Source organism: Squalius cephalus (assembly GCF_949319135.1).
Source record: "Squalius cephalus genome assembly, chromosome: 21".
Taxonomy (NCBI): domain Eukaryota; kingdom Metazoa; phylum Chordata; class Actinopteri; order Cypriniformes; family Leuciscidae; genus Squalius; species Squalius cephalus.
In genome coordinates, this window is record NC_137142.1 from 35,730,717 (window position 1) to 35,743,216 (window position 12,500).

General features: G+C 49.1%; 2 protein-coding genes across 2 annotated transcripts in view; both read right to left on the reverse strand.

Annotated features, from left to right (window-relative positions):
* Window positions 1-3,143, reverse strand: part of slc30a10 (solute carrier family 30 member 10) — a 13,309-nt gene extending 10,166 nt beyond the window's left edge. Inside the window, exons 1-3 of the mRNA XM_079854834.1 lie at window positions 2,468-3,143; window positions 1,267-1,317; window positions 958-1,197 (exon numbers count right to left, since the gene is read on the reverse strand). Coding sequence (XP_079710960.1) covers window positions 958-1,197; window positions 1,267-1,317; window positions 2,468-2,954 — 778 coding nt within the window. The 5' untranslated portion in view covers window positions 2,955-3,143. The remainder of the gene's footprint in view (window positions 1-957; window positions 1,198-1,266; window positions 1,318-2,467) is intronic.
* Window positions 3,144-9,593: 6,450 nt separating this feature from the next.
* The window catches only part of ypel5 (yippee-like 5), a 4,276-nt gene continuing 1,369 nt past the window's right edge, over window positions 9,594-12,500 (reverse strand). Inside the window, exon 3 of the mRNA XM_079855369.1 lies at window positions 9,594-10,728. Within this exon, the coding sequence (XP_079711495.1) occupies window positions 10,504-10,728 (225 nt within the window). The 3' untranslated portion in view covers window positions 9,594-10,503. The remainder of the gene's footprint in view (window positions 10,729-12,500) is intronic.

The following is a 12,500-nucleotide window of genomic DNA, read 5'->3' on the forward strand; positions in this document are numbered from 1 at the left end:
TCAGCTGCAGGTCAGCCGGACTCATCAGTGTGTGTGTGTGTGTGTGTGTGTGTGTGTGTGTGTGTGCTGGTGAACTCACAGACAGGGCTCAGCCGCAGGTCAGCCGGACTCATCAGTGTGTGTGTGTGTGTGTGTGTGTGTGTGTGTGTGCTGGTGAACTAACGGACGGGGCTCAGCCGCAGGTCAGCCGGACTCATCAGTGTGTGTGTGTGTGTGTGTGTGTGTGTGTGTGTGTGTGTGAGAGTGTGTGTGCTGGTGAACTCACGGACGGGGCTCAGCCGCAGGTCAGCCGGACTCATCAGTGTGTGTGTGTGTGTGTGTGTGTGTGTGTGTGTGTGTGTGAGAGTGTGTGTGCTGGTGAACTCACGGACGGGGCTCAGCCGCAGGTCAGCCGGACTCATCAGTGTGTGTGTGTGTGTGTGTGTGTGTGTGTGTGTGTGTGTGTGTGTGCTGGTGAACTCACGGACGGGGCTCAGCCGCAGGTCAGCCGGACTCATCAGTGTGTGTGTGTGTGTGTGTGTGTGTGTGAGAGTGTGTGTGCTGGTGAACTCACGGACGGGGCTCAGCCGCAGGTCAGCCGGACTCATCAGTGTGTGTGTGTGTGTGTGTGTGCGTGTGCTGGTGAACTCTCACGGACAGGGCTCAGCTGCAGGTCAGCCGGACTCATCAGTGTGTGTGTGTGTGTGTGTGTGTGTGTGTGTGCGTGTGCTGGTGAACTCACGGACAGGGCTCAGCCGCAGGTCAGCCGGACTCATCAGTGTGTGTGTGTGTGTGTGTGTGTGTGTGTGTGTGTGTGCTGGTGAACTCACGGACAGGGCTCAGCCGCAGGTCAGCCGGACTCATCAGTGTGTGTGTGTGTGTGTGTGTGTGCTGGTGAACTCACGGACAGGGCTCAGCCGCAGGTCAGCCGGACTCATCAGTGTGTGTGTGTGTGTGTGTGTGTGCTGGTGAACTCACGGACAGGGCTCAGCCGCAGGTCAGCCGGACTCATCTGCAACAGGATTCCAGCGGTTTCTTTGACCAGTGGAATGGCGGTGGACATGATGATGGCCACCATGACGAGGGTCAGACTGGGGTCCACGTAACACTGCCAGTTACACGGGCTCTCGGGGGCCAGGGGCCACACGTAGAACAGAGCCGACGCCACGACCACCACCACCGACCCCAGAGCGTCATTCAGCACGTGCAGAAGAACACCTGCAGAGACGAGAGAGACCACTGACCCTCAGAGAGACGAGATCTAACACTCACACGCAGGAGACTCACCTCGGATGTTCAGAGGAGGACCTTCTCTCTCAGGCTTCTGGTCCTGGAGGCCTGTGGACGCATAATGGACAAGTGTGGAGTGCAGAACTGAAGATCCACAAGCATGTTTGGTTCTGAGGGTCAAACATCACAGCTGAACGATCAGAGGTCACGGATTAGAGCTCGTTCACACAGAACGCGTGTTTTTCTAACATGCGCTTACCACCGTGCTCGCGTGAAGCCTTGTCTCCGCAGCGCGCACCTCCATAAACGCGTTTATCCCTGATGCGCTCGCCGTTGTACTAAACGACAGGGGGCGACTTGAGGAACTGTCATCCAGGGTTAGGTTAGGGCTGCCTTAAAGCAACACTAAAGAACTTTTTTTACCTTAAAATAATGTTTCCAACGTAACAGGGTGAAAGGCACTTCTGCATTCGCTTTGCGGCCCTATATCTGCTATAACCGCACTATGCAAGTTTGCCAGATCGGGTAGTGTTTCTGTTGTTCACGAGTTTACACTTACATACAATTAGAGGGAGTAAAGTTTAATGCGTATTTGGCGTGCTGTCCGGGGGGAGGGCTCCGAGCTCGGAGTTCGGCCGAACCCAGAATGCCTGAAGGCTAAATTATTTACGACAGCGGTAATGGACAATTCCGCTTCCAACCTGTAGGGCAACCGAAGAAGAAAAGTTCTTTAGTGTTGCTTTAACATTTTCATTTAGTTTCGTGAACATGGTTATAAAACATGGACCTTTATTTTCATTGTCTGCTATTGTAAGGTCCTTTTGTAAATGTAAACTAATTTAGACGCACAAACTGGGTGCCGGTGTGATGAGAACATGCAGCCAGATTCGGCTCGAAGTCGTGCATCTTCGGAAGCGGAGCCGCGCGGAAAGTTATAAAAAATGCGTGCACACCGCCATGCGAAACAGGGTCTCGCGCACTAAACGCGCACGACTGCCCACTCAGCGATGACGTCATTTTTGCCAAAAGTTCAATTTTTAAACAACTAGATCTTTATTCCAGTCGCTTTTGTTACACGTTCTGTTCTGTGTGAATGGCCTCTTTCATTGCAGATTATTAGTTCAAAGTACAAGCAAACAGTCAATACTGTACTAATAATGCATGCATGATCTGTTTACAACAACTCATCTCACACACACACTCTCTCTCTCTCTCTCTCTCACACACACACACTATGAAGCGTTGTGGTGATCAGCACCTGCTTCTTCCTCCGCCGCGTCCCCGTCCTCTTTGCGCGACGCCCCTTCGTCCTTCTGCCGCCCCGCGCACAGGCACCGGTAGTCCTGGAACACCGCGAGCCCGAGCACGTTCACTGCGAGCCCGAGCGCGCCCACGATCAGCACCAGGGTTGGGTCATCGATGGCCTGCGGCAACGCGAGCCTCTTCAGCGACTCCATGGACACGGAGAAGCAGAGCGCCGCGAGGAACACCGCGTTGGCCAACGCGCCCACCACCTCCGCGCGGCCCATGCCGTAGGTGAAACGCCCCGAGCCGACGCGCCGCGACACGCGCGCCGCCGTCAGCCCGACGCACAGCGACAGTATATCCGACAGCATGTTGAAGGAGTCGGACACCAGCGCGATGGAGTTCCCCATGTAACCCGCCACGATCTCGGCCACGAAGAAGACCACGGTGATGACGAGCATCAGGATCAGGCGGCACGTCTTCCCGCTGTAGCGGCCCATGATGGAGTGTGTGTGTGTGATGGAGTGTGTGTGAGACGCAGGTGCGCTCGTCTATCGCGCGCGTTCAGGTGTGTGTGAGCTGCAGGTGTGTGTGATGGTGTGTGAGCTGCAGGTGTGCTCGTCTCTGCTCATCACCTGGAGTCTCACGTTGCCGAGCATGAGTTGGCAGTTTTACACACACACACACACACACACGCGCGCGCGCGCGCACACCGATGATTCAGCGCGCGCGTCTCAAGTCTAGTCCCCTTTATTTATACAGCGCTTTTTACAACACAGAGTGTTTCACAGCAGATTTACAGAGATATTAGGGAAATAATGCAATAGAGTTTGTTTCTAGAAGAAAATAGCGTCACAGCCCGGCTGAAGTCAGTTCAGTGATGGTTCATTTTTGTTGTAAAAAAAAGAAGAGTTAATATAGTTCATGTATATATATATAGCCGCTCTGGAGAAGCCGTGATGTCATCGCTCAGTTCAGTTCTCATATAATGCTGTAATGCAGGCAGAGCAATAATATTGTTGAATATTAAATTAAATGGCGTCTGACGCGTCTCCTCGCGCGCGCTGCTGGATTCCTCTCACTGTCACCTTTGGACACTCACACACACACACACACACACACACACACACACACACACACACACACAGCCGGCGGGTTTCTTTCCTGCTTACACTCACTGTTTCAGGTTTAGTTAGTGAGTGCAGGTCAGCCGGGTTACTGTTCTCCGTGCTCAGCGCTTCTGCTCACTGTAAAACAGTCCGATAATAACTCACCTGCGATTACATGAGCGCGATAAGAGTCTGCTGACTGACAGCTTTCATTTCGGATCATAAAACCTCTATATATAATGAGCTATTCACCTTTATATTCTCTCTCGTGTCCTCCAATAACTCACACTTTACCCTCGAATCTGTTTATTCCACAAAAGGTTCTTTAGATTAAGAACAATAGTTATTTTAATAAAGGTTCCAAAAAGGGGTTTTCAGAAGAAGAATCATTTCTGGCTCCCCAAAGAACCTTTCAGCAATCAGTCCTTAAAGAGCCATTTCTTTCTTAGTGTGAAGTACATGTTAATAATCCGAAGATACTTTTGCGCAATGGAAAGATTCAATGGATGTTTAAGTCGAGTCAGCTTTATTTCTGCATCTCTGTGTACAGCACAGGTGTTTCACAGCATCTCTGTGTACAGCACAGGTGTTTCACAGCATCTCTGTGTACAGCACAGGTGTTTCACAGCATCTCTGTGTGCAGCACAGGTGTTTCAAAGCATCTCTGTGTACAGCACAGGTGTTTCACAGCATCTCTGTGTACAGCACAGGTGTTTCAGAGCATCTCTGTGTACAGCACAGGTGTTTCACAGCATCTCTGTGTACAGCACAGGTGTTTCAGAGCATCTCTGTGTACAGCACAGGTGTTTCACAGCATCTCTGTGTACAGCACAGGTGTTTCAGAGCATCTCTGTGTACAGCACAGGTGTTTCACAGCATCTCTGTGCACAGCACAGGTGTTTCAGAGCATCTCTGTGTACAGCACAGGTGTTTCACAGCATCTCTGTGTACAGCACAGGTGTTTCAGAGCATCTCTGTGTACAGCACAGGTGTTTCACAGCATCTCTGTGTACAGCACAGGTGTTTCACAGCATCTCTGTGTACAGCACAGGTGTTTCAGAGCATCTCTGTGTACAGCACAGGTGTTTCACAGCATCTCTGTGTACAGCACAGGTGTTTCACAGCATCTCTGTGTACAGCACAGGTGTTTCACAGCATCTCTGTGTACAGCACAGGTGTTTCACAGCATCTCTGTGTACAGCACAGGTGTTTCAGAGCATCTCTGTGTACAGCACAGGTGTTTCACAGCATCTCTGTGTACAGCACAGGTGTTTCACAGCATCTCTGTGTACAGCACAGGTGTTTCAGAGCATCTCTGTGTACAGCACAGGTGTTTCACAGCATCTCTGTGTACAGCACATGTGTTTCACAGCATCTCTGTGTACAGCACAGGTGTTTCAGAGCATCTCTGTGTACAGCACAGGTGTTTCACAGCATCTCTGTGTACAGCACAGGTGTTTCACAGCATCTCTGTGTACAGCACAGGTGTTTCACAGCATCTCTGTGTACAGCACAGGTGTTTCAGAGCATCTCTGTGTACAGCACATGTGTTTCAGAGCATCTCTGTGTACAGCACAGGTGTTTCACAGCATCTCTGTGTACAGCACAGGTGTTTCACAGCATCTCTGTGTACAGCACAGGTGTTTCAGAGCATCTCTGTGTACAGCACAGGTGTTTCACAGCATCTCTGTGTACAGCACAGGTGTTTCAGAGCATCTCTGTGTACAGCACAGGTGTTTCAGAGCATCTCTGTGTACAGCACAGGTGTTTCACAGCATCTCTGTGTACAGCACAGGTGTTTCAGAGCATCTCTGTGTACAGCACAGGTGTTTCAGAGCATCTCTGTGTACAGCACAGGTGTTTCACAGCATCTCTGTGTACAGCACAGGTGTTTCACAGCATCTCTGTGTACAGCACAGGTGTTTCAGAGCATCTCTGTGTACAGCACAGGTGTTTCACAGCATCTCTGTGTACAGCACATGTGTTTCACAGCATCTCTGTGTACAGCACAGGTGTTTCAGAGCATCTCTGTGTACAGCACAGGTGTTTCACAGCATCTCTGTGTACAGCACAGGTGTTTCACAGCATCTCTGTGTACAGCACAGGTGTTTCACAGCATCTCTGTGTACAGCACAGGTGTTTCAGAGCATCTCTGTGTACAGCACATGTGTTTCAGAGCATCTCTGTGTACAGCACAGGTGTTTCACAGCATCTCTGTGTACAGCACAGGTGTTTCACAGCATCTCTGTGTACAGCACAGGTGTTTCACAGCATCTCTGTGTACAGCACAGGTGTTTCACAGCATCTCTGTGTGCAGCACAGGTGTTTCACAGCATCTCTGTGTACAGCACAGGTGTTTCAGAGCATCTCTGTGTACAGCACAGGTGTTTCACAGCATCTCTGTGTACAGCACAGGTGTTTCACAGCATCTCTGTGTACAGCACAGGTGTTTCAGAGCATCTCTGTGTACAGCACAGGTGTTTCAGAGCATCTCTGTGTACAGCACAGGTGTTTCACAGCATCTCTGTGTACAGCACAGGTGTTTCAGAGCATCTCTGTGTACAGCACAGGTGTTTCAGAGCATCTCTGTGTACAGCACAGGTGTTTCAGAGCATCTCTGTGTACAGCACAGGTGTTTCAGAGCATCTCTGTGTACAGCACAGGTGTTTCACAGCATCTCTGTGCACAGCACAGGTGTTTCAGAGCATCTCTGTGCACAGCACAGGTGTTTCAGAGCATCTCTGTGTACAGCACAGGTGTTTCACAGCATCTCTGTGTACAGCACAGGTGTTTCAGAGCATCTCTGTGTACAGCACAGGTGTTTCACAGCATCTCTGTGTACAGCACAGGTGTTTCACAGCATCTCTGTGTACAGCACAGGTGTTTCACAGCATCTCTGTGTACAGCACAGGTGTTTCAGAGCATCTCTGTGTACAGCACAGGTGTTTCACAGCATCTCTGTGTACAGCACAGGTGTTTCACAGCATCTCTGTGTACAGCACAGGTGTTTCACAGCATCTCTGTGTACAGCACAGGTGTTTCAGAGCATCTCTGTGTACAGCACAGGTGTTTCACAGCATCTCTGTGTACAGCACAGGTGTTTCACAGCATCTCTGTGTACAGCACAGGTGTTTCACAGCATCTCTGTGTACAGCACAGGTGTTTCAGAGCATCTCTGTGTACAGCACAGGTGTTTCACAGCATCTCTGTGTACAGCACAGGTGTTTCAGAGCATCTCTGTGTACAGCACAGGTGTTTCACAGCATCTCTGTGTACAGCACAGGTGTTTCAGAGCATCTCTGTGTACAGCACATGTGTTTCAGAGCATCTCTGTGTACAGCACAGGTGTTTCACAGCATCTCTGTGTGCAGCACAGGTGTTTCACAGCATCTCTGTGTACAGCACAGGTGTTTCACAGCATCTCTGTGTACAGCACAGGTGTTTCAGAGCATCTCTGTGTACAGCACAGGTGTTTCACAGCATCTCTGTGTACAGCACAGGTGTTTCAGAGCATCTCTGTGTACAGCACAGGTGTTTCACAGCATCTCTGTGTACAGCACAGGTGTTTCACAGCATCTCTGTGTGCAGCACAGGTGTTTCACAGCATATCTGTGTACAGCACAGGTGTTTCAGAGCATCTCTGTGTACAGCACAGGTGTTTCACAGCATCTCTGTGTACAGCACAGGTGTTTCACAGCATCTCTGTGTACAGCACAGGTGTTTCACAGCATCTCTGTGTACAGCACAGGTGTTTCAGAGCATCTCTGTGTACAGCACAGGTGTTTCACAGCATATCTGTGTACAGCACAGGTGTTTCAGAGCATCTCTGTGTACAGCACAGGTGTTTCACAGCATATCTGTGTACAGCACAGGTGTTTCAGAGCATCTCTGTGTACAGCACAGGTGTTTCACAGCATATCTGTGTACAGCACAGGTGTTTCAGAGCATCTCTGTGTGCAGCACAGGTGTTTCACAGCATATCTGTGTACAGCACAGGTGTTTCAGAGCATCTCTGTGTACAGCACAGGTGTTTCACAGCATCTCTGTGTACAGCACAGGTGTTTCAGAGCATCTCTGTGTACAGCACAGGTGTTTCACAGCATCTCTGTGTACAGCACAGGTGTTTCACAGCATCTCTGTGTACAGCACAGGTGTTTCACAGCATCTCTGTGTACAGCACAGGTGTTTCACAGCATCTCTGTGTACAGCACAGGTGTTTCAGAGCATCTCTGTGTACAGCACAGGTGTTTCACAGCATCTCTGTGTACAGCACAGGTGTTTCACAGCATCTCTGTGTACAGCACAGGTGTTTCAGAGCATCTCTGTGTACAGCACAGGTGTATCACAGCATCTCTGTGTACAGCACAGGTGTTTCACAGCATCTCTGTGTACAGCACAGGTGTTTCAGAGCATCTCTGTATACAGCACAGGTGTTTCAGAGCATCTCTGTGTACAGCACAGGTGTTTCAGAGCATCTCTGTGTACAGCACAGGTGTTTCAGAGCATCTCTGTGTACAGCACAGGTGTTTCACAGCATCTCTGTGTACAGCACAGGTGTTTCAGAGCATCTCTGTATACAGCACAGGTGTTTCAGAGCATCTCTGTGTACAGCACAGGTGTTTCAGAGCATCTCTGTGTACAGCACAGGTGTTTCAGAGCATCTCTGTGTACAGCACAGGTGTTTCACAGCATCTCTGTGTACAGCACAGGTGTTTCACAGCATCTCTGTGTACAGCACAGGTGTTTCACAGCATCTCTGTGTACAGCACAGGTGTTTCACAGCATCTCTGTGTACAGCACATGTGTTTCAGAGCATCTCTGTGTACAGCACAGGTGTTTCACAGCATCTTTACAGCGAGAACAGGGACATGAAGTCAGTTCAGTTCAGTTCCGCTGTAAAGATCATCCATTATCAAATTAGTTTATTTAATCTATAAAGCAGTTGTGTAGAAATATTGTTGAATATTAAGTGACCTCAAGGTTAAATGTTCTTTACTGGAACCATCAGTGTCACTGAAAGGTTGGTTGGGGAATGGTAAATAAATGGTAAATGGACTGCATTTATATAGCGCTTTCACAGACCTATGGCCACCAAAGCGCTTTACATAGCCTCACATTCACCCATTCACTCACTCATTCATACACCGAACCAGAAAGGGTTCTTCTATGGAAACCCTAACTCTATTTCTAAGAGTAAGAAGCAGTTATTTTTAACATGCTGATGTGTGTGGTGTCAGTAAACATGTGTTTGACCAGCAGAGATGAGGTTTTGTTCCAGTGTACGTGACCAGGGCTTGAATGACAGTAGATGTAAGATAAAACCCTTCCGTCACCTCTAGTTAATACTCAAACACACACACACACACACACACACAGAACAGAAGATGATCCTCTGTGATGTTTGATGAAGGCGAGCACGTTCTCCTCAGACTGCACAACACTGAGCTTCACTGCCCTCTGCTGGAGAAACCCAACACACATCTTCATCTTCATCTTCATCCCCAGTCCGACATCATATATAAAACATGAAGCTCAAGCTAAACACCACTGAGATTAGAAACATCACACGCTGCAAACATAATGAACAGAAAATGCTTTAATGAAAGGATAAATATAGAGAAGCAGAAAACTGGTCACACTTTTACATCACAAACAAACGAACACTAAAGAGAAACGATCATAAGCATGTGAGGAATTTGCTGAGAATTACAGAACAATAAAGTTTCAGACTGGCAGAACTGAGGAGCTTTAGGAACAAATCCAGCCGTGAACACGCCGGTAATCGCTTCACACACACACACACACACACACACACTCAACGCTCCTCTGAACGCCGAACTAGGGGAAGAGCAACTGAACCAGAACAAATCATTTCTAACCGCGGGATCTTTAGAGTGTGTGTGATCGGGATCTTTAGAGTGTGTGTGTGTGTTCTCTTCACTCAGAGCAATGCCTTCATCACAGCGCTGACAGAAACCTGTTCGACCAGAAGAGAAGCTTCAGATCCTCCAGTCATGAATCCTGAACCGGTTTGTTCAGCTCTCGACTGCAGGGAAGAGAAAGCAGCGCACAGATGATGATGATGATGATGATGATGATGATGAGCTATTATTACAGCCTCACACTCCGGCGGTCTACAAACTATCAAGGAAACCGTGAGTTTGGAGAAATCAGAGGAGTAGAGATTCATCATCCTTTAACTCTGTGATCCTGACAGCAGAAACGAGAGCCTCACACACACACACACACACACACACACTCTGTGCTGGGATTGCTGTGGTTTGACTGTCTTCAGCTCAGCTTCTGCTTTATCAGCTTCTGCTCTCCGAGAGCGATATGAAACACATTCCACTGAGATCCAGGAAAACAAACAGAACAAGTAGATTTCCCAATGATTTCAGATGCATGCATCTTTCTGTTCTAGTGAATCTGCAGGTTTCATCATGTGTCATAATAGAGTTTTGGAAAGATGGTGAGAAAATTCATTATTGAACTAATCTAATCAGTATCTACAAATGTGTCGCATAACGTTCACTGAGAATAACAGTAACATGAAACTGAGCTGAAGACACGGCACAGACACACGCAGTGCGAAGCTCTAACACTTACAGAGAGGAAAGATGCTTAAGAACTTCCGTCAGTGTTTATAGCAGTAATATGGATTCACATTCCTTCATGAGCCTCATCATTTCTGTAGTTGCAGCCAATTAAAGAGGAGAGTTTTCAGCGTCAAATGTGTGTTTATTTGTAAATCTATCTAGATAAAACCATGTTTCTCTGCGAGGAGGCGGGCTGATGGAGATCATGTGACCACGTGACCGGGCTGACTCAGGAGGCGTCTGATGAAGGTCATGTGATCAGGAGGCGTCTGATGAAGGTCACGTGACTGGGCTGATGGAGATCATGTGATCAGTGACCGGGCCGACGGAGGTCACGTGACTCAGGAGGCGTCTGACGGCACGTGCTCCTCGAAGCCCTCGCTCTCCCGCACCAGCGCTCGCTCCAGGATCACTCGGCCCTCTTTGTAGCGCTGGCTGTCCTCTGTGGCGAACTCGTAGATCCAGCCCAGCTTACTGTTGCAGTTCTTACAGCTCACGTCCCGAACCATGTGTCTGCCCGTCAACATCACACGGTCCTGCACCTCACTGTACTGCAGGTTCACCACCTGAGGACACACACACACACACACACACACACACACACGTTACACACGGTCCTGCACCTCACTGTACTGCAGGTTCACCACCTGAGGACACACACACACACACACACACACACACACACACACGTTACACACGGTCCTGCACCTCACTGTACTGCAGGTTCACCACCTGAGGACACACACACACACACACACACACACACACACGTTACACACGGTCCTGCACCTCACTGTACTGCAGGTTCACCACCTGAGGACACACACACACACACACACACACACACACACACACACACACACACACACACGTTACACACGGTCCTGCTCCTCACTGTACTGCAGGTTCACCACCTGAGGACACACACACACACACACACACACACACACACACACACACACACACACACACACACACACACACACACACACACACACACACACACACACACACACACACACACACACACACACACGTTACACACGGTCCTGCACCTCACTGTACTGCAGGTTCACCACCTGAGGACACACACACACACACACACACACACACACGTTACACACGGTCCTGCTCCTCACTGTACTGCAGGTTCACCACCTGAGGACACACACACACACACACACACACACACACACACACACACACGTTACACACGGTCCTGCACCTCACTGTACTGCAGGTTCACCACCTGAGGACACACACACACACACACACACACACACACACACACACACACACACACACACACACACACACACACACGTTACACACGGTCCTGCACCTCACTGTACTGCAGGTTCACCACCTGAGGACACACACACACACACACACACACACACACACACACACACACACACACACACACACACACACACACACACACACGTTACACACGGTCCTGCTCCTCACTGTACTGCAGGTTCACCACCTGAGGACACACACACACACACACACACACACACACACACACACACACACACGTTACACACGGTCCTGCACCTCACTGTACTGCAGGTTCACCACCTGAGGACACACACACACACACACACACACACACACACACACACACACACACGTTACACACGGTCCTGCACCTCACTGTACTGCAGGTTCACCACCTGAGGACACACACACACACACACACACACACACACACACACACACACACACGTTACACACGGTCCTGCTCCTCACTGTACTGCAGGTTCACCACCTGAGGACACACACACACACACACACACACACACACACACACACACACACACACACTGTACATGCTACCATTAGGAGATATCATTAGGAAGCATGGCATTAGTTTTCACTGTTATGCCGATGATACGCCCCGACGAAACTTACCAATTAACGGAATTAACGGAATTAACGGAGTGCACAGCTGATATAACAAACTGGATGACTGGTAATTTCCTACTTCTAAACTCTGAAAAAACAGAGATTCTAATTATTGGACAAAAAACTTCCTCACGTAATAACCTAGAATACGGTCTAACACTCGATGGCTGCTCTGTTAAGTCTTCGTCGTCGGTTAGGAACCTGGGTGTGTGTGTGTGTGTGTGAGTGTGTGAGTGTGTGCTCTTTGATACCAATCTTTCATCTGAAAGTCACATGTCTAGTGTCTGTAAAACCGCATTTTTCCATCTTAAAAATATATCTAAATTACGCCATATGCTCTCAGTGACAAATGCGGAACAGTTAGTTCATGCGTTCATGAGCTCAAGGCTAGATTACTGTAATGCTCTACTGGGTGGTTGCCCTGCAC